Consider the following 22,169-nt stretch of genomic DNA (forward strand, 5'->3'; position numbering starts at 1 on the left):
TGCCAGCAGGGTAATCTCCTTCCCAGAGGGCAGGGGGATGCGGCTGGGATGGGCACACTCTGCTGGCATCAACCACCTCTCTGTGTATGCCACAGCAACTTGATGGCCTCTTGCTTTGTATTCAAGGTGGCAAAAATCTAGTTTTGTCAATATTTCTAAGAAACTATTCCACTGGATTGCAGCTCCTAGGGAAACAGTTTTCATGGCAGATAAGTAAATTAGTGGGGAACTCTGGTCTCTTCCACATACAGATCATTTAGGAGTATATGGACTTTCTTATATAAGAAAGTCCATATATATGGACTGCCTAAAATAAACCATTTTGGAAGAGCAGTGCTTTTCCTGGTTCCACGATTCCCACACACAACTGCCCTTCAAAACTGTCACTTCAAGCCCTTGCAGGTGATGTAAAGAAGGCACCAAGTACCTCCAGCTCCCACCTGCCCCATGTCCCTGCCCACAGGGGATGCTGGACATCACATGGAGGGATGACCAAACCCAACCTGGAGTCACTGACATGCATCGAGAGCCCAGACACATGAGGTTCACCTTGGAGGGTCTTCAGCACCACACAGATGGGGAGAAGGGCCATAAAGATGAAGTGATGCTCTTTCTGAAGGGAGAACCATGGGAAGCCCATGAGCACCACTGGGGTGCTCCACCCCACTGCTCAACCCCAACTGCTGCAGAGCTGTGGTGACACACACAGGACACCTCCAAGCCACTCTGACCACCCTGTCCTTGGGAAAGGGTGTGAGAGGGCACCTAACTTAAATTTAAATCCAAAGGATTTAAAGGACTCAAAATATAAATCCTTGTCTTCAAGTTGCCCTTATCCCTTTCATTATATGGCATCCCATTCTCCAAATCTGACTCTGCAATGAGAGACCTGCTTCTGTAAAGCCTGAATTTTCTCCATCTTGGTGGAGGGGGGCCAGGCAGGACCACAGCAGTTCCTGGCCCAGAAACAACAAACTCAGAAGCAGCCACCTTCCTGCCCTCTCTGTGGGACTTATTATCAGCTGTGAGTCAACACAGACAGCTGGCATCTAAAAATGGAAACAAATAAACCAGGAATATTAACAAAGCCCAGGAACAATGGTGCTGTGGTTCCTGCGCTGCTTCTGCACAGCTTCCAGCAGCGTTGTGCCGGTATGCTGGGAAGAAAGGGAGCCAGCGTTTCTCTGAGTGTTGGCCTACAGCATCTGCTTTGTTCATCCACTCTGGAGCTGTGCTTGAACTTGGGAAAAGGGCTGTGGGCATCTTCTGCTACCCCATTTTAAATTGGAGCCTGAAAGCCTTCCCAGAACAGAGTAAGGGACAGAGCCTGGGCTTTGGCAGTTCAACTTTGAGCAGGACTTACCAACAGGGTCTGGAAAATGTTTATCAGACAACAAATTGTAATCTTCTTCTGAAGTCAGAACTTTGCCTCCTGCAGGAAGAATGTGATATTTGGGGCTGGCTCCCTTCTGGTAGGCCTGGAAAATCAACAGAGAGGAAGTACTGTCAAATAGACATTTAAGGAGAGAGAAAACATAAATACACAATTCACTGACAAAGCCAGGAGTTGACTCCATGATCCTTGTGGGTCCCTTCCAACTCAGGATATTCTGTGATTCTAATGCACAGGGATATTGCCCAAAGGGAGAATCTTTTTGTCAGGATGAATTTTGGAAATGTTCCCTAGGTCAAATCTAAAACATGGTTAAATGTAAAAAACATATTTGAAAATATCCTCAGTGCTCATCTGCTGTGATGAGGAGTCAGGAATGGAAGGGAGGAAAAAAGGATGGGATTTTCTCCTGAGCCCTATTTGTTGGATTTGTCAGCCAGGACTAGTTCGACTATGGCAGCTTCCAGGCAAAAACCTCCACTGCAGTCAGCCTGGAGCCACCCAAACCCTGCTACTTCAGATCCAACTTCAGGAGCACAGGGATGTATTACAGGGATGTGCAGATGAGAAGTGTTCTGGGACAGGCACAGGAAGGTTCAAGTGCTGTTAAAAGGATTTTTTAGTTCTTGCCGACGTATCTGACCAAGGAAGGGCACTTGGCTGTACCCTTAGCCATCCCTGTGGGGCTTCCACTGGAGCCACCCTGACGAGGACAAGGTTTCGCCTCCTATTGCTGAAGGCAAGGCAGCAGCAGCAGCAAATCCACTTGCTATTGCTTTTTCTGGGAGTGTACAAGCAGATCTACAGAGGCAGCACTCACCTCTTTGGACTCAAAGCAATCCACAGTGTAGTCGTTTTTGATCACGACGTATCTGTCCTTCCACTTCTTCAGGTCCTCAGCGAAGTGCAGCAGCTCTGCTTCGTACAGAACTGTCCCAACTTCCCCCACGGGCTGCAGGGACAATTGGTGACATTTGAGACTCCTCCTCTGCACCACTGACCATCTTGAAGCTTTTATTTCTACATTTCCAGAATGCTGCTCTGAGGGCTTTTGAGCCTTCAAATGCAATTTGGAGTCATCAACATCTCTAATTTCAGAAGGTTTTACAAACAAGTAAACTCTTGTAGCCAAGGTGAGGAGGCAGCAGAAGAGCTCTGCCTTCCAAAACACTGCCAGATTTCGAGACAGACATTTATTTACCTTTCAGCTGACATGCTGAATGCAAAATCAGATAATCCTACAGTGGTTTGGGTTGGAAGGGACCTTAAAGATCATCTAGTTCCAACTCCTGCAGGATGACTTGGATCCCACCACCTCCGATTTTCCACTACATAATATAAACATTTCCTTGATATGAAAAGCAGGGGTTTATTATAATATAGTAAATTGTTTCCCATTTCTTTGTAATGCTTTTGCATCTGTGCTGTAGTAACTGTTATGCACTTTTCTGAAAGACACAGATCTAATATCCCACCTCACTGCTTTACCTACTCATTTCAAGAGCATTCAGAAATCCATGACTTCCAGTATGTTCAGAACATTTAATTTTTTATCTTCTTAATCTTGAAGGCTGGTTCACTGCATTTTCCTCTAATAAAGAGACTTTTGTCTCTCTTTTTGTCTCTCCTCTAATAAAAACCAGCTTTCTATAGTTCACTCCACAGAGGGAATTGTTGCCATCTCCTTTGGAGAACCCTAAGCCATGGATAACAGGATTAATTATGTTTCCTACATAATCTCTTCCCTGAAAGTATGATCTCTGTCCCTAGATTTTGCAGAATCTTGCAACCAGCAAGAAAGAACCAGTTTTATCTAAATGTCCAACTCTTTGTACCAGAAACTCATGTCACAGTTCTCCTCGCGCCACGATAAACAACTAAACAAGACCAAAATAAAGATGAATTTTCAAAAATAAAACTTCAAACCTGCACCCAGATGCGGCTTTTCCATCCCAAACCAAAATGACACAAATCCAACAACTGCACATGCAAACTGCAGTGTGCACTTGGGTGACAGAGAGGAAAGTCAGTGTCCTCCTACCCTGGTTTTCAGGAAGCGGGACTGGGAGTGGCGGTGCTGCTCCAGCTCCTCCTGCACATGCCTGCAGAAAGCCACGGCGTACTGGCGGCGGTAGTGGGGGCTGAAGTTCTTGATGGTGGCCTCTGTTTTCCCTGAGGTGAAACAGAGATTTAAATGTATTTCATGTACATAGCTTCGCAACCTGTAACACAGAACCAAGGCAGTTCTCACCCGTGACCCGAATTCCTCTCTTTGGAGAAGAGGCAGTTCCAGGGTCACTTAACAGTGACCTTCCAGTACCTGAAGGGAGCCCCCCACAAGAAAGATGGAGACTCTGGACAAGGGATGGAGTGACAGGACAAGGGGTGTGGCTTCCCACTGAAAGAGAGTAGGTTTAGATTGGATATTGGGAAGGAATTGTTCCCTGTGAGGGTGGGAAGGCCCTGGCACAGGGTGCCCAGAGAAGCTGTGGCTGCCTCTGGATCCCTGGAAGTGTCCAAGGCCAGGCTGGACAGGGCTTGGAGCAGCCTGGGACAGTGGAAGGTGTCCCTGCCCATGGCAGAGAGTGGAACTGGATGGGTTTCAAGGTCCATCTAACCCCAACCATTCCATGATTCCATGAGAAGATCTCTTGAGTGTACCAAGGGCCACTTGCTGCACGGATCAGGAAACCCTTGGAGATGCATTCAGAGAGATTTTGTCCAGGAAAACATGCGGTTGGGGAGTTGGTTTTTTTTCTCAGAGCAAGCTAAGAATTCCCCAAATCCATTTCTCTAAGGAAAGATGTTCTCTGCCTCTCCCTGGGACACACTTCTCCAGAGCTAAGGGTGGTAAAGAGGTGAAAGGGTTTTCAAAGAGAACCAGTGACACTGGCTAATGTTCAGCCATAGGAGCCAGTTTTATCATTTACTGAGATTCTAAAGCTGACTCAAAACTCTACAAAAGATTTTCCCAGGCTTGGGCAATACCGTCTCGTCTTTGTTTTAATGTAAACATATCCTCAGTCATGCTGCAATAAACACTAATCTGGTATTGTCTCGCTGTGATCAAGATCTCATGGGTAGCAGCAACAGCAATAAACACACTGAGATCTCACTTCTGAGAATCTTAAAACAATTTACAAGCTATTAACTCATTAACCATACCAAAGAAATAATGGTCCTTTGCAGACAGGGAAGTGAAGCTAAAATTAAAGGCATGTGCATATGTGTGACTGAAAGAGTTTGTAGCAATGCAAAAACCAGAACCTGGCCTATGATCTGGAGAGCATCCCAAACATTCTGGATACTGGAGAGATCCCTTTCTTCTTGGAATTAGGGAGCTCCATGCCAAAGGGCTTTTTCTGAGCATACAACAGAGAAATTTCACATCTCAAGCAACTTTGATGCTTTCAAAATTTCATTTTGTTCTGCTTGGGCGGGGGTAAACATCGTATCTTCTGAAAAAAGAGAAAAAAATGGTAATTCCCAAACTAAGACTTCTTAATGCCTTTATATGGACTTCTAGACCAGGACTGTCATACAGCATTCCTGAAATGGAGTTCATGGAAGTGTGCAAGGCCAGGGATGAGGAGCAATATGGTTTAGTGGAAGGTGTCCCTGCCCATGGGAGGGCATGGGACTGGATGGGTTTGAAGATCTCTCCAAACCCAAACCATTGTGGGATTCTTTGAATTACTCCCTAATTTCCTAACATGGATGTGCATGAGAAGACAAAGCTACAGACCAGCTCCTCTGCTTCTGCAGGTGAATTTCCAGTGTGATGCAGAACAAAATGTTCTGACACTTCTGACACTTCTGTTCCATAACACCACCTTTCATTCCAGCCACTCCCGCATGAGCTCAGAGGGGTGAGCTGGAGCCTTCTCCTTCATAAGCACCAATGTGATCCCTGCCTTCCACTGAACTGGAAGCCCCTTTTGCCCCACTGCTGCCCCATTCCAGCCCCACACCAGCACTGGGAGACAGACCTGATGCCCTGGAACCCTCTGCAGGCACACGGAGGAGCTCACACAGCCACCCCACTCAGCTGGGGGATGTCAGAAGCAGTGTCAATTCACCACTTTTGCCAGGCTTTCCCAGAGTTACCTGTGGGACAGCACCCAGAGGCAATCTGGACTCCATATCTTCAGTTTAAAGATGGGTTTTTAGAGACATACTGATTATAGGATGTGCTTGGGTATAATAGCAGGATATGGTGCTACTAGAGCAGAATATCCCAGCTTTACAAAAACTAGCCAGCTTTGGGCAGAGGCATAGACTTATTCTCCAAATAAGGACAAAGTTTCCCCAATGCTTCTTTGTAGCATTTTTTTTCCTGCTGGTCCCAGCCAGCAGTAGGATGTTGTTGGCCCCAGCCCCGGCAGAGTTTCCTGCTCAGGGTTTGCCCCTGTTTTGCACTGTGGCTTTTTCTTTTCCAGCTCGCATCATCCTCTTAATCTGTTAGAGAGGGCTCTGGGACACTGCACCTCACTTGACTATTGCCTGCATCCTGCAGTAGAAGTTTGTAGAGGAAGTGGGACAAAGAATAAAATTCTGATGTTGGGAAAAAACTTGCAACAATCACGGGAAATACCTGCAATTTTGGCAAAGTTTTTCAATTAAGGCTAAATGGCCTCAGAAGTGTCATTCTTCACTGTCAGTACTGCTTAGATCAGCTTAAAGCATGATGACTGAAGGGAAAGAAACTCTGCAATTTGCAACATTTACATCAGAAATAGGACATTGATGATGTAATTTTTATGTGCAGACTATATTTATGACAAATCAAAACATGAATCAAGAGGCAAATGTTTCTGGCTGTTTCTTTCAATCTTCACACTACTTATTGCAAAGGAGCTCTGCATTAAAAATATTCTTCTCTCTTAAAATTAGAAGAAAAGTTTATTTAAAGAGATTGTGAGTGGTTCCACATGAGGATCTGGCCTTGCAGGGCTCAGCTGAACAGGAATTTCAGTGCTACCTGAAGGTGGGAGGAGAAGCAGACAGACCCTTGACACATTGCTCCTCAGTGGATCTTTAAACTCTTTTGGTTTACAGAAAATAAAAATATCCTATCTGAAAATAAACATGATGGAAACAGTCCTGAGTAACAGAAACTCTTCCCATGAAATGATAACATGGGGCAACTGGAGATAAAATACTTCAGGGCAGTTGAAAAATGAGTTCCCCTAATTCTTTTCCAAATTTAGTGTGGCTGGCTTCGTCAGAGCTGTTTCTATGGAGCAAGGCCAAAGCTCCCACTTGGCTGGTCTGGCAATGGGACAGCTCCAGCCCATATAAATGGGATCTGAATCCCAGCGGCTGGGATGTTTATCCTAGGAGAATGAGGAGTCTGTTCAGCTCCAGAAGGATACCACATGCAACCTCCTGCTGCTGTGCTGGGCCAGGAGTTGGACTCAATGATTGATCCTTATGGGTCCCTTCCAACTTGGGATATTCTGTGATTCCATGAACCGAAACTACCAACAGGAAAAGACAATTGTGATGGAAGTGGAAGCATTTCCATCAAATTAACATGGCAAGAGTCTGCTCCTTCTTTGCTGAAGGTTTAGATCCTTCTCCAGAATAAACTTTGCTGATGCTTCATGATTCACCTCCTGCTCCGCAGAACTGCCTCTGCACATCACAACAAGACTTTAGCATGAGTTATGATACCCCTTTTAAGACTAAAAACAAACATCATTTCTGCACTGAGAAACAAGAGACATCTATCTGTTGCCCCCTGGAAATCAGTATTCATCCCCAGATTATTTTTCCTTACTTTTCCCCTGCCTTTGACATTCTTAATTGTGCCACCTATGTTGGACACTTGTATGTAAGTCCAAGTCATCAGGCCCACAGAATGGCCTTAAATACCCAACTTTATAGTGGGGGTTTCACTGCTTTTATTGAAATAACTGACATACAGCTGTTTCAAACAAGGGCACTCTTCAGCAAGTTCTCCCAAGAAATGAATTCCTTCTGGTCTAGCCACCAGCTCCCAGTGCAGCCTGTCTAGCTTGCCCTGCCACATCTCCTTGTTCTCAACAACGTGTTGCCACGTGGCCAGTCCAGGTGCAGGTCAGGAAAACTCAGGGAGAAAAGGTCAGAAAACAATAACTTCTTGGCTGGCATACAAGAGTGTGATTGCTCACACTCCCAGAACTTCAGCCATTTGGAAGTTAAGAATGGAAAGAGGGAAGGACTTGCCATAAAAGCTATTTCACTTAAATATTGGTGTTTGGCAGTAAGATGGCCCTTCCAAGAGTAGGAAAATGTTCACAGTCCTTCCCCTTCACAGCACAATTGCCTGCACTCAGTACGTTTTGGAAAGGGTTTTCCAAATATACCACTATCAGTGACACAAATATCTTTGGAGGTCTGGGGGCTGATGTATCTTCTTACACCATTTAAGCCCCAGGGGACGTGAATGTAAAGGAAGTAGATTATTTGCTTTATTAAAACAAATCCTGGACATAATAAAACCTAAAAGAAATAGGCACTGTGTGTGCTGAATGTCAGTACACCGTGCACTTCAAACAAGTAAAGCAGTGAGACAGAACAGGAACAAATCACTTTGTCTTATTTCCTCCACCAGGCCATGAGCAAAGCTGTCAGAAAACAATCTAAAATGATCAGCTGATCATACCCACACAGTGCTTCACAAGCCAGGATGTAACCCACAACTGGGGACATGCTTTTAAATGATAAACTAGAAACCATTTAATCTATACATACTGTGTGCCTTCATGCAAAATGAACTTTACAATTACTACTGTCCATCCATCCATCCATGCATCCATCCATTTTTCTATCCATATACACAGTCTTATTCTCATACCCCATCAAGGCAGCAGCAAAATGAGTTAACAAAATAATTCCAGTGTTCAGCTCCTGGGCTGACTTCATCTCAAATCCAGGAAAAACACAACTCTGATTGAGGTAAATGTCTGAAATTGCAGATCCTCTCTGAAAGCCCTGAAAGCTGGATGTCAGTACTGGCAGCTCTGAAATGGGCTGGATGCTCAACAGGGAGAGAAGGAAGCGGCCACTCACCATAAAAACTGCTTTTCCACAGATCACCCATTCACTGCAAACATCATTATCAGTTGTTGAATGCATCTGGTAATCAGAAAACCTGTGAAAGTGATTCTGTTTGGCATATCCTGACAGTGCCTACCACCTTCCAGTGCTCTGGGATATATAGTGGGATTTAAAGTGTAGTGGGATTTACAGTGTAGTGGGATTTACAACTGATACCCTCTTTCGTTCAGTCTCCCTCCTTGTGCAGTACTTAGAGTATCACCCAGGAAGGGTTTAAGTTCAAGTGCTCCCTGACTTTATCTGGGAAGGCAATGTAAACTACTGTCTTTGTTGTTGAAAGCAGAACTAATTTTGATCTTTATTTGTAGAAATAGAATTTCAATTATTCTGAGTCATGACTTAATACTGGTTATGACAGAAAGGGATGGCAGACACAAATCCCAGCTTCTGATTTGGCTGGATCACCTCTCACAGGTTTGTTTGCACTCAGCCAAACCCAGCAGCTCTGGTGGAGCCACCCCTCTTTCCCATGCAGGAACATATGGTTTGCACCTGGTAAAATACTGAAACCAATTATTTATCCCAGCCTTGGTTTATATTAATGGAGACTGCTCTCAATAAAAACTTACAATTCTGTAACTCCAGTGGTGTGCACACACCCTCAAATCACCTGTTTGCCACGCTGGCAAAATCCCTGTTAGTCACCCAAAACTCAGTGCAGAGGAGTGGTAACACCCATCTCACCTCGATCAGCCTCTCCTCTGGTCTCAGCACATAGCACTCCTCGGGTGCTTAGTCCATCTTCTCTATAGGAAAACACTGATTTTTTTCACTGTCTTGTGAAAAAATCAGATTAGTTTTCTCAAGTTTGGCAGCTGAGACTGTGGGTGTGATATTTGTGCTTCATCAGAAGCAAAGCTTTTCTTTCACAACAAACACATTTGTAAGTTCATCTAGACGTGATCCGTGGCAAAAGAGATGCCAAAAATAACAGGCTCCATTCCAACCTTGCAGGTGCCCTTTCTACAATTTTAGCCCTCTACTTTGCTCTTCCTCAGGTGCTCCACTCCACGAGGCTGAATTTTATACTGAGATGGACAATTATCTCATAGATTTCCATAGGTTTACAAACTTATGTTGTTCCCAGGCAGCTGCGGGAGCATCTCACATCCAGAGGGAGCAGACTGAGCTGAGTGAGACCTCACACACTCTATAAAAAATCCTTATTTTGTGAAGAGTAGCTTGTGACCTAACTGTGGCACCTGCTGGTTTAAGTTAATTCTGAATGCTGATTATTAAAAATGAAGAACAAACAGCAGAGCAAGGATCCTGCACAAACACACAGTGGCTCTTAGGTCAAACTCAGAGACTCATTCCTGCAGCTGGCTCTCCCTTCCCCTGCCCCCACTGCCCAATCCTTATTTATGGGAGAAGGAAAATTTCACGGGTTGCTTTTGCACTTCTGTCAGGTTAAAAAATCCTAATAATCATGAATTGCATAAAGGCCAGTGCTTGTGGTTAATCAGGCTGAAACAAGCCAAGGGTTTGATTAACACTGTGTCAGATAAGCTTATCTCAAAGGCTGCTGCAATCTACCCTTTCTTGGTAATGGGGTTAGAAGCAGCAACGCTCTGTCTAGAAACAATTACTCATGGTGAGATTCAACTAGAATAAGGTCGGACAAGACTTTATAAGCTCCTTTGACAGCACGAGAAAGACTTGGGATTTAATAACCAAATGAACCCAGTCTAATTCCTGGGGGGGGGGGGTCACATGAAACTAAACTATGATCTGTGGTAAATAAATCTGGTGAAGGTTTTCAAGTTGTGGGTTTTTTTCCAACTCCGAGCCACAAGTTGAGCCACTCGTGGGGACACAGACACCAGGCATGTCTTGAGCAGCTCTCTCCAATCCAGATCTCAGCACCACGTTACACGTCATGGGAGGTCACACAAAAATGTTTCTTGGGAACATCTAAACAGCATTCCAGAAATGTAAGCCAGTGCTGCATCACCCTTTAAATCAGGATTATGTATTCCCCCTTCCCTCCCTTTCGGGTGGCAGTTACCTCACTGTCCAGCCATCCACAAGACTGAATAACAAAAAGACACAGACACAGATAACAGAAATAACCATTTTCATGGCATTAGTTGAAGCTTTTTTCTGAATATATATATTTATACAGACACACACACCTTCTAAAGATTATCTCCATGAAATGCTTGGCATATGCTCATGCAGACCTGGGAGATATTTTTACTAATTTCTTTTTTCTTAATTACTTTGCCAAATTATACCACAGTACATCAATCTATCACAATATTACTCCAGGGAATACATGACATTGGCCAAAGCTATGAGTACACACACATCTTTCCATGAGGGGCTTCATTTATGTTGATTTTTCCTTACCTTAGTAGTAAGTTCCCTTTATTCCCTCACTATTCCAACTCCTTTCACCATCAGCCCACATGAACCCCTCAGAGTACTGTACTTCACACAAAGCTGACACTTTTTAAGCACTGGAGCAGAAGGCCATTAGTCCATGGCAGGATTTTATTCCATTTCTCTTCAACAAACACACAAACCCCACAAAACAGAGTATGAGAATAATGGTAACATTGGAGCCTCTTTTCTTACAATTTTCCTCATCAATTCTAAAGTGTTTGCTTCTCTTTTGGCTCCTGTATAGACTAAAAATGAGTAAATACCATGATTTGCAAAAGATTTTCAGCTAAGCCTATGTGCAAGAAGGGTAAACCCAAGACTAATCTCTGAACTGAACAGAGGTCTCAAAGCAAGGACACTTACTTTAATGACCTCGCAACACAACCACACCACTTGATTTTATCAAAGGAAATAATTTCAGCTTCAGAGCCCCTTCTCGCCACTCTGAACCCCACAACAACACCTGAGTAAATACAAAGATTTTAACCCAAACAACAAGCACCATTCAGATTTTTGAAGCCCGAGGCCATCCCCATGTCACAGTTGTGCCAGCTGGGACCATTTTCCAATTTCACCTGTTTTGCTTTTCTTTCGCAAACACCTCCTTGCCTTGGTCCTTTGTAGGGCAGCAACTGTGAAAGGGCATTTTGAGGGGTACAGAGCCAACTCTTTGTGAAAACAAATAATTGATTTTGTTCCTTTTCCCCCTCTTTTAAAAAGGACAAAAATTATACATACATATATATATATATATAATATTAAGCTTCTAATAAAACTTTATAATACAGCAAGAGGAGTATGTAAAATGCAAATCACATTCCAAAGATTTTTTTTCATTTTTTTATCCCAGTCCCCACTTTACATTGAGCCTGAACAACAAAAATGGAAATATTTTTCCTTTGCAGTGCATATTTAGTCATTTGTTCAGGCTCTCACTAGTTTCATGTTATAATACTGGAATATGACTGCAGGAAAATGTAACTGTTGTCAAAGCAAAACACTGGGCAGAGGATGAGAGACTTTACTTTGTAAAACTTAGAAGTTCGAGTGAAGCTTATAAAATCTCTTTAATCTGTCATGTATTTTGTTGTTACAAAGCTTATAAAATCTCCTTAATCTGTTATACATTTTGTTGTTACACGGCAGGGTGATACAATGGGATCACTTTCTGATGTCACCTGGACTTTGCTGGCCATACAGATGCTACAGCAGGAATTGTTCAAGGCTGACACAGCCTGCAAGACAAAAACGTTCCACAGCACTACACTGAGGTTAATCCTTCAAAGCCTTAGCTAAGACAAACCAGACAAACTCTCCTTGCTGGTAGTTTGTTCTCATGTTCAGAAAAATAACATAACTCTAAAAACGTTTGCTAAATCTTTAGGAATAAATTAATTTTAAAAAAGGATTGCATTCATTCCTTTGTAAGGAAAACTACCAAACATTAAAAGGGTCTGCACTCATGCAACTGAAGGTCTCCTCTTTCACAAACAAACCCTTCTCTACCCCTCCACGGATGATAATGTCCCTCAGGAAATCCACACTGTTCTCTGGACTTTTCACCCTGCAGGTGAGACAGGAGGAAGCACTGGAGCCTCATCCTATGGGGAAAGGTTTCTTCACAGGACTGCTAAAAAGCATCAATTAAGGCAGAATTTAGAAGACAAGGGTATAATTATCACATGAAGCTGCTCACCCAACCCTGTGTAAGACAGGTTTTTTTCTGTGCTTTCTACAGATGGGGAAAGGAAACTACAGCTCTCTGATGGAGCAGATCAGCTTTATAATTCAAATTAGTGCAGAGACACTGGGAAGTGGTACCAGAGCATCAGCCCACTGATCCAGGCTCCTTCAAGAAAGGGCTGGCACGAAGGGTTGGCACTGATGCTGCTGGAAAGGGAGGCCTTTCCCACATCTCCTCTCCTCAGTGTTGGTCTGGTTCTCTCACTCACACTTTACTCTGACTCTCCCATAGCAGCTGCTGCTGCCCCAAAGTCCCACTTCAGGATAGGTCACAGCCTTTTGCTGTCTTCCAGCTGTGAAATGGCTGCAAAAGGAACAGAATTGGCCTCTTCCCTTGTGAAACTGATGAAACCACTCCAAAAGGCCCTACTAAATCTGGTCCAGGGACAATTCGAGGGGAAGAAGCAGAGAAAATGAGGCAAATGAGAACAAAATAAATGGGAAAAGACAAACAGAAGATGGGAGATGGCCCTCTAACTGCCTGGGGCTTCTCAACATGGGACACCTACCAGTGGCCTCCTTTCCCCCCTTTCCTCCCATTCAAAGTTGAACAAGGCCATAATCACGATCCCAGTATTTCCAAAGCACGGTAAAAGAATAAAATAAAGTGATCTAAACAATTTGGGGTTTTTCTTTGGCAAAGCTAAAAGGACCCATTAAACTTCATTAATTGCTCCTTACTAGGCAGAGTTCATGCTTTTAAGCTGGGACCTTAATAATAAAAATACACCTTCTGCTCCCAAATTAAGAATAATTCCTGAAATGTTATCCTGAAAAGAGGTCAAGTAAAAATCCAAACAACCCTAACTTTCTGCAGCTGCAGCAGTACCAAAGATGAAGGATTACCTTTATACTTCCCAGGTCTGCTGTTCCTACAATCCACCAATGCCAGCAACCCACATCACCAGTGGCAGAAATACTCCCAGGTGACAAGGGCATAGGTTAGGGGACTTAAGGAAAAAGGGAAAACAAAGAACTGTGTTCAGAAAGAATTTGATGTCGATGCCATACAGGACACACACAAAGGAACACTCCTATTACAATCTCTCCTGTGCAAATACGGGGTTTAAGGCCTCTTTGTTCTGGCACACTATTCAAAAGTATTTATTTTCTTTTTCAGGCTGCTGTTTTTAACCATAACTCAGAGAAAGGCCAGAGCCTGACGAAGTGTCTGACTGCAGCTCCCAGACAGGCAGAGACACAGTGTCACTTGCTGTGACAGGAAGGTGGTGACACACAGCTCTGCAGGTCCCAGTTGCCTTGTTTCCTCCATGGGGCTGGTTTCACCAAAGTCCACTTTTATTCATCAGCTCAGAGGGGTTCCATCCAGCCACCTGACATGCCAAGTGGTTGTGCATTATTCTTCCTCCCCCTGGACCACTTTCAGTTCCTCGGACACTCATGAAAGCATCACTGAGAGGACAATAGCTACCACTGGTGTTTGTTTTCTCCATTTCTAAGAGGACTTCCTGGGAAGAAGCTCCACTCAGCTATTGTCCCTCTCACTAAGCCTATGCTTGAGGCTCCTTGGCTGCTCAGCTCTTCCACCCCAATGTTTCAGTGCTTCTTCCTTCTTGAAAAAAAAAAAAAAAAGGAATTAAGTTGCCTCATTTCCTCTTCATTTATCTTTCCCGTTCCAAAGGGCTTGTGACAACATGACTTGAAAGGAAAAATACAAATCGAAACCACCTTCTCCCCATGCTGTGTTTGTACAGTGGGACCACATGAGGTCTGGGCTCAGAAAGGCAGCTGGGCAGGTTGTTATTAAGAAGAGGAAATTTGTTCCTGAGAATTTATTGGGTTGGTGAGAGCTCTCCTGCTGGTTCACAGTGACCCTTCATGGCCCTGCGTGTACAGACACACCAAACTGAGCTGCCTGTACACCAGGACCTGTGGCTGCACATAACCAACCAGAAGATGTTCAAGGCTTGGGTTTATATCCACGGTGGCAATGCTTCAGTGAATGCATTTAACAGTTTGCTTTCATCTCTCTTGCCTTTGTTATGGAGCTCCAGTTTTGTAAGTCTCAGCTCTTCCATCAGAGGTCTCCATGAAGGTCTCCCCATCAATCCAATCTGAGCTCCTGCCACTGTGGATGCTGATACATTCTCTCTTTCTGGAGAAGAGTACGTTTCACTTGCCTGTATCAAAACTTAAATTCTTCATCTTCTGTGTTTTGCAAAATGATTTATAGCACCAAGAAAAAAGCAGCCCTAAGAATGCAATGTACCAGAGGTGTGTGATAAGGGTTTTATTTGGCAAATTTATGTATATTAGATTACATTTTCACTTTGTTAATGCAGAAATAATCACTATAGCATATTTAGCCCCTGTCTAACAAAGCTCATTTTGAGTCTCATCCAAACATGAATTCCTCCAAAGGCTGCCTGCATTTCTTCACTAGAGCTACGTTTCAAGCCTTGTTTGCATTCTTCAAGGGTGGCTTAAAAGCAGCCTGTGGATTTCTGAGAAACAAATACAGAGAAAACCACATAAACCCATTTTCTATCCTCATTTGGGCTGATGGGACTTCACCAGCCTGATGAGATTAAAGATGAGCCCTGAATTTCTATGAAATATTTTCTCACTTAACAGCATCCAGTATGGCTTCAAAACACCCTGAGGAGCTCCTGAATCCACAACAGTATTTCAGACACTTTTCTACCCCTTGCTACTACTCCCAAAGACCTTTACTATACAATCAATCATCCCTTCCAATGAGGTGCTACTCAGGCTGTGTGCTGGTCACGCAGCAGCAGAACATTTCACTACCCTGAGACACTGTTCCTCTGCTATTTGCCCCTTCAGGCATCTCTGAGCCAACCGTTTCACCAACTGCTTCACCACAGGTTTTGCATAAACCCAGCAGCTTCACACAAACAGGCAGGCTCTTGATTAAGGAAAAAGCAGAGCAGTGAAAAGTGTAATAGAACAAGAACAAGCCAGGGATTCTGGAAAAGTGTATTCACAAAACCCACCAATACGATTCATGGGGTTTTTATGATTTCCAGTGAAAAAACACATAGACAGTGTTGAAAAGATGCATCTTATGGTCTCTGCCCTACTCTGAGCTTTCCTAGCAGAAGTGCACCAAACCATCATAAACCAGTCAGTCAGGCTGAACCTTCTGGCTCCAAAGATTTGGGCTTAAATGGAGTCAGGACTTTTTCTTTGCCAGTCTCAGAAATGCCGAGGTCAGGACAACAAGACACAGATTTAACATCCTGGTTTCCAATTCTGCTTGCAGGCAGATCCCTCTGAGGGACATGTGCCTTAGCCAACAGCCACAAATCCACAGTTCAGGAGAGGACAGTCTTCTTACAACCCCTTTTGAAGAAGATATGAGGTCAGGTCCTTCTACTGTAATTACTGCCCCTTTAGAAGCACCTCTGGCACTAAGAAGATACACACATTGAAAACTCAGAGGCATTTTTCAAAATGACTTTTGCTGTCACTGGTGTGAGGCAACTCCTCCTGTTTCCAGAACAGCTGGTACCAACCACCAGCTGCCAGGTGGGTGCTCACCACCTCCAAAGCCAAACGGAAGCTCTAAATGCCAACTGACATTCTAAAAATTACAATTTTTGTTTGGGTGTATTAAAAATATCTGCTTAGTGTGCTTAAGAAGAGCCTGCTGAGAAGGAACACGAAAGCATGAGGTCTTATCTCATTCAAGAATGTCTAGTACAGAGCAACACCAACAAAGTCAGAGGAGATCGTGCAGCCCTGGCTTCCAGACTGAGCAGATACTCTGACATGCTTTTCAAGCTCCCCCAAGGGTTCCTCTGATTTGTAAAATACCATATCTTGAAAGTGAAAGAAAACACAAATGTACTCAAGACACACCTACAGAAGTAAAACTTTCCTGAGCCAGCAAACATGGCTTGGTTGTTTAAAAAAGGTATTTAAAAGAAATCTCTTAAGTGCATTAGATCCACTTTTTTTACAAATCTGCTCTGGAAATCAACTGATTTTTCAAACATACACTCTTCTTTGCTTTTCTACTGTATATAAATTGCATATATTCTGATTAACATTATTCAGCCCAGAATAATTACACATCAGAGAGATGCCTAATAAGCTCATCTTTAAACTCTGCAGAACTAAGAAAAGATCCCAAGCATATTTTATGAACATAGGATAGTGTCAGCTGACAAATGTATGGCACAATCCATTTTATTGCAAAACAAGAACCACATGAATGAATGTTATGGGCTTGTCTTTGCATTATTCAGGATGATGGTACTTCTGAAGGAAAGCAAGAGTGTATTCTGGAATTGTGAGGATAAAAGAAAATTAGTCACACAGAATAAGGTAAAGAAAATACAGAATATAGGCAAAACTGCATTTTACCAGCAGCAGGCACTTAACTGGAATATTCCATAAGGTTTTTCTGAAACAAACTGCTGCTACAAGAAGTAACAATGAATCAAGACACTTGGATTCACAGCTAGAATTGACAAAGAAATATTTTCAGTTACTGTAACCATATTGTTTTAGACTTACTTCAGCCAAAAGCTATTTCAACAGGAAAACCTGTCTTAGCCAACAGCTGGAAAGCTCATAGCCTTATTCTGGAAGGAAGGGGGACTGTTACTTTTTGCAGATGTCTCCATTCTCATCATCCAAACAGAGTTGAATCTCTGAATAGAGAGCTGGGCCCCATCTGAAATGCAGTTTTCACATCCTCCCAAGGCTGTGCACACTCACACCCCTGGCACCGATTCAGCCACGGCGACCAAACACATCGGCCACAGAAACTCAACACCTCGCAACATCCTCAAATTCAGAGTTTTGGGGCAGCCCATCATCCCGTCCAACAGCAGAACTCCAGACACTCAGCTGTCAGAGAGGCTGGGGTTTATTTAAAAGCAGCTCTTTTGCAGATGGTAACAATCCAACCCAGCCAGTGCTTCCCTCCACTGCTCAGCCCTGACACCCTGTGGGATCCAGGTTCAGGAGCACCGCCCCAAGGCAAGCGTGAATTTGGTTTCTGATCACAAAAGCAACACCTGCCAATGCCAAGTGCTGCGGAAAGAGCAACTCTTCAGTTGACCACACTTCCTGCTGCCTGAATATTTAAGGCACGCGAAGGAAAAGCCATGTAGCAAGAGATGAGTAACTAACAAACCACAAGCTCTTGCTCAAAATTACCACGTAGTTTACACTCTTAGCAACACACTGGTGTGGGGCGTTTGTTTATGCTGCTAATTCTTATGTCTCTCAGTGTGGTATCAGCTTTAGTCAGCCCCACTCTGGATTGGATGTGCTGAGCTGCTTTGTGATTTTTTCCAGTTGTAAGGGAAGTTGGTGCTGAGTTCAGATGGGGCCTTCCCCCTTCATTCACTCAGAACTCAGCTTCTTCCTTGAACAAACCCAGTGGTGCCTCAGTTTTTGATGCCACCACTACGTGGCCACAGCTCCTAAGGGATCACCATGAACACATCAAGTCCAGTCTCCAAAGCCTTCCCCAGAAGCTTCTTTTGTCACAGATCTTGGGTGTGTGTCACATCAAATATAGCCTCAATTTTGTTCTGGGCACTCTTCCTCCCCACTGCTTCCCTTGGGTTTGGTGGGACATCATGGAAACACAGAACACTAGAATCATTCAGGTTGAAAAACCCTCCCAGACCCTTGTGTCCAAGCTGTGCCTGATCCCCATAGTGTCACCAGCCCAGAGCACTGAGTGCCATGTCCAGGTCTTCCTTGGACACCTCCAAGGGGATAGGGATTCCAAACCTTCCTGGGCAGCCCATAATAATAATATAATATTAGCCCATGATAATGCCTGACCACCCTTTCCATGATGTTAAATCTGAACCTCCCCTGGCACAGCTTGAGGCCATTTCCTCTTGTCCTGTCGAAAGGACAGCTTTGTTCCAGAAGAAGCATCCAAGGCCAGGTTGGACAGGGCTTGGAGCAACCTGGAATAGTGGAAGGTGTCCCTGCCTACGGAGTGGGTGAAACCAAACAAGCTTTAAAGATCCCTTTCAATCCAAGCCATTCTACGACTCACCGTTTCTCCTCCAAAAGGACCATAAAAGCACCATCAGCTTCCATCAGCACCAATCTGGAGCATTTGGGAGCTCCTCCTTGGAGACACATCAGATGCAGCCCTGACATCCCTCCCTCAGCCACGCTCACAAACCATCACACACTCCTCGTGTCAGTAGTTCTGCTGCTGCTTCCTGGGCTCAGAACAAAGACAGATGGAGCACAAGCAGCAGTAATTACAGTTACTTCTTTTACAATCACACCTAAAAATACCATCTTCTAATCAACCTCATAAGGTACCTGTCCCGTTCATTGCAGAGCTCGGAAAGTTTGTGGCACAGTGAGCTGGAAATAGCAGGAAGCTGATTTATGTTTAAAAGCAGGTAAATACCACCCCAGAGAACCAGGTCTATGTCTACTGCAGAATGTGAAGCTGGACGAAACACGTGTCACTTACAGGAGAAGCTCACACATGGCTCCTGCCACCTTCTTTTCCTGATTTAGAGGAGTCCTGAGTGCCTGAGCACAGAAAGAACCTGGCTGGAAATTTGGGGAGAGCATCACAATTGTCAGTTCCCAAGAAGACTAGGCACCAGGTTTGTCAAGCTCTGAATTAACAGCCATAACTTGTCATGCATGAAATCAAACAGCAGCAAGATCAGCCAAGCAATGTCTGCACAGCGCTTTGTAGTTTGGCAGGTGTACAGGAAATCTCAGAAGGAAAGAAAAAAACCCCAAGCAATGAATCTGGGGCTCCCTACTGAATGAAGCAGCAGAAAAACACACCAAAGATAAGCCTTTGCACCCTGGTCTCCTTCAGTCATTAGCAATGAGTTCGGAGCTTCAGATCCATGGAGCTTTTCCACTCACACTTAAGCCCATAAGGTACTAAATTGTGTTTGCTTTGCCCACGCAGTGAAAAGCCTGTGGGCTTTGCAGCTTTTTCTGGCCTGCACAGAGGGCAAACACAGAAACAACAGGGGTTTTCTCCTGGTCTCCAGCAGGAGAACGTGGGTAGTGGCTGGAAACCTCCTTTCCCACTCACCTCCAGTTTCCCTTATTCTACCTCTACGGCCCCCAAACCCTTCCCTTCCCTGCAGGCCATGCCTGAGCTGCTCAAAAGAACATCCAAACAGAGGAGAACATATTTTTTTTAGCTTAATTCAGCCAAAACCCCACAACCCCCCAAAACAAACAAACAAACCAAACAATACCCCAAAAAAACAAAACCAAAACGACAAAAAAACCAAACAAAAATCCAACAAACAAAACACCTCATCCATTTGAGCTGCATTTTTCTCAAAATGGCAACTTGGGGCAGATGCTCAGCATGGAAACTTCAGTCTGGACAGCTGAAGGCTGGCAAAGCCTCATCTGCAACTGCAAACCATGGAAAGTGTCTGGCAGACTAAATTACAGTGATATTACTTTACAAAGTATTTTTAAAGAGCAAAAAAAGGCCTTTTGTCCTTTCTTTTGCACACGCCCTGCCATTAAATCTTTGCCTGGAGATGATGAAAACTTGCCTTTCCTCTAGTGTGACCACTGCAATATTGGCATATCAAGTGAAAATACATAAAGGTCCTCTGTATCATGCTCAGTAAAAGCAAGCTACTCTTTAGGCAGTGTTCACCCAAGGTATTTAATATCCCAAATCCTGCTCCAAGACTGGTGTCTCCAGTTACCAACGTCACAACAGTGCCCTGCAGAGAATCACAGCACAACCAGCAACTGTGGTTTCATGCAGAGGAAGGGAAATACCACGTAAAGCTTTAGAAATGCCTTCCTGAGACAGATGAGAAGGACTGACTGAGATGGATACAGAGTGGCAGGATGGTGCTGGCATCTTCTAGAAATTTTAAGCACCAACAACAATGTACCTCTGAAAGGAGCAAGGAAAAGCTCCTTGGCAGGCAGCAAATTTCCAGATACAGCACATGGTGGTAACCTTTTTAGCTGAGGTGCCAAGCAGAACAAACCAAAAATCAGTAGTAAATGAGCTATCCCAGAAACAAGCAGGGATCTGGTATGCATGGCCAGAGGTGGCCTCCGAGCCCTGCAAAACCTGCAGCTCCCTTCACATGGAACATAAACCTCCAGGGGAAACCCCAGATGCTTTTATGACGTACAGAAGCTGTAGGTGTTGTTTGCTAAGGTTGAATGTGAAAGCTTTTAGTGACAGGCTGAGAGAGATGGGATTGTTCAGCCTGGAGAAGAGAAAGTATTAGGAAGACCTTGTTGAAGCCTTTCAGAACTTCAGGGGGGCTTATAAAAAATGAAGGACAGGGCAGATAGTGACAGAACAAGGAGGAGTGATTTTAAACTCACAGAGAGCAGGGATGGATGGGATATTTGGACGAAATTCTTTCTTGTGAGGGTGGGCAGGCCCTGGCTCAGGGTACCCAGAGGAGCTGTGGCTGCCTGTGGATCCCTGGCAGTGCCCAAGGCCAGGTTGAAGAGGGGTTGAAGCAGCCTGGGCTAGTGGGAGGTGTCCCTGCCCATGGCAGGGGGCGGCACTGGATGGGCTTTAAATTCCCTTCCCACCCAAACCATTCCTTCATTCTGAGTCCATGGTCCTGGGTGCGTAAGGGTCCAGCTGGTCCCCAGCAGTGTGTCAGTCACTGACTGTGCCTGCTGGGATCCAGGGTGCAGCTGGAGCTGCTGCAGGGGCTGTCCCTGCTCCAAGGGTTGGCACAGGCTGCTCCTCCTCATCCTGCCACAACCTGGTCCTGTGTCTTCAGTTCCCTGGACCTCTGCCTTAGCTTTGCCTGCTTCCACAGTAAAGAACCAGGAACAAGCATTACCTAATGATGTCTGTGCCGCATTCCTTTTGAGAACCAACACACCCCCCACACAACAGGCCACATGGAAACTGAGGTGTAAATGACCTTTTCTGCAGGTCATTTACCTGTTGCAGTGCATGAGACCCACACCCAAAACATGCCCTGGCCCTAAAAGCACTACACCAGGAATGAACATGGAAAAACACCAGCATTTTGGGGAGCTATGAACAGATTGTCTTATAGCATCACCAAAGATCTCCTTACAAGCTCTCTGTGGTTTGAAAAGACATCACTGATGCTGGTGGTGTCAGGAAGAACCCACAAACTGCCAGGCACTGCCGTGGGCGGCTTTTCTCAGCAGACACCACTAACAGGAGGATGCTCCATACTCACTCTTTAAGCAGTAACATGTAAAAAGCTCAGCCTGGAGATCAGCTGGCACATCCACTTTGCAAAAGCTCCAAAGCAGAATTCCTTCTGGAGGACAGATCATGGCTTGCTCCTGGGAGGGCACAGAGAGTTGGCAGCAAGCCTAAACCCTGCTGCTGTTTTCCATGCAGGACTGAAGTTGCTGCAGCCCGTGGCTGCTGCTGTGACAGCCCTGGAGCAGCTTGGCTTGAGGTGGCCCTAGAGCAACACCCGCTGCTCCCACCCAAGGGTGGCACAGCCCAGGTCCCTCTGAGCCCCAGAGTGTGACCAGGCACCTGCAGCAGCACCCACCCAGCACCACGGCCACATTCCCACACCTGCAGTGGTGCCTCTCC

At 44.7% G+C, this 22,169-nt stretch overlaps 1 protein-coding gene across 1 annotated transcript in view; it reads right to left on the reverse strand.

Moving 5' to 3' along the window:
* Positions 1–22,169, reverse strand: part of NIBAN1 (niban apoptosis regulator 1) — a 56,925-nt gene that overhangs the window by 26,602 nt on the left and 8,154 nt on the right. The window contains exons 2-4 of the mRNA XM_063407754.1: positions 3,435–3,565; positions 2,214–2,345; positions 1,364–1,478 (exon numbers count right to left, since the gene is read on the reverse strand). Of these exons, the coding sequence (XP_063263824.1) occupies positions 1,364–1,478; positions 2,214–2,345; positions 3,435–3,565 (378 nt within the window). The remainder of the gene's footprint in view (positions 1–1,363; positions 1,479–2,213; positions 2,346–3,434; positions 3,566–22,169) is intronic.

The sequence above is a fragment of the Prinia subflava genome, chromosome 10 (genome assembly GCF_021018805.1).
Source record: "Prinia subflava isolate CZ2003 ecotype Zambia chromosome 10, Cam_Psub_1.2, whole genome shotgun sequence".
NCBI lineage: Eukaryota > Metazoa > Chordata > Aves > Passeriformes > Cisticolidae > Prinia > Prinia subflava.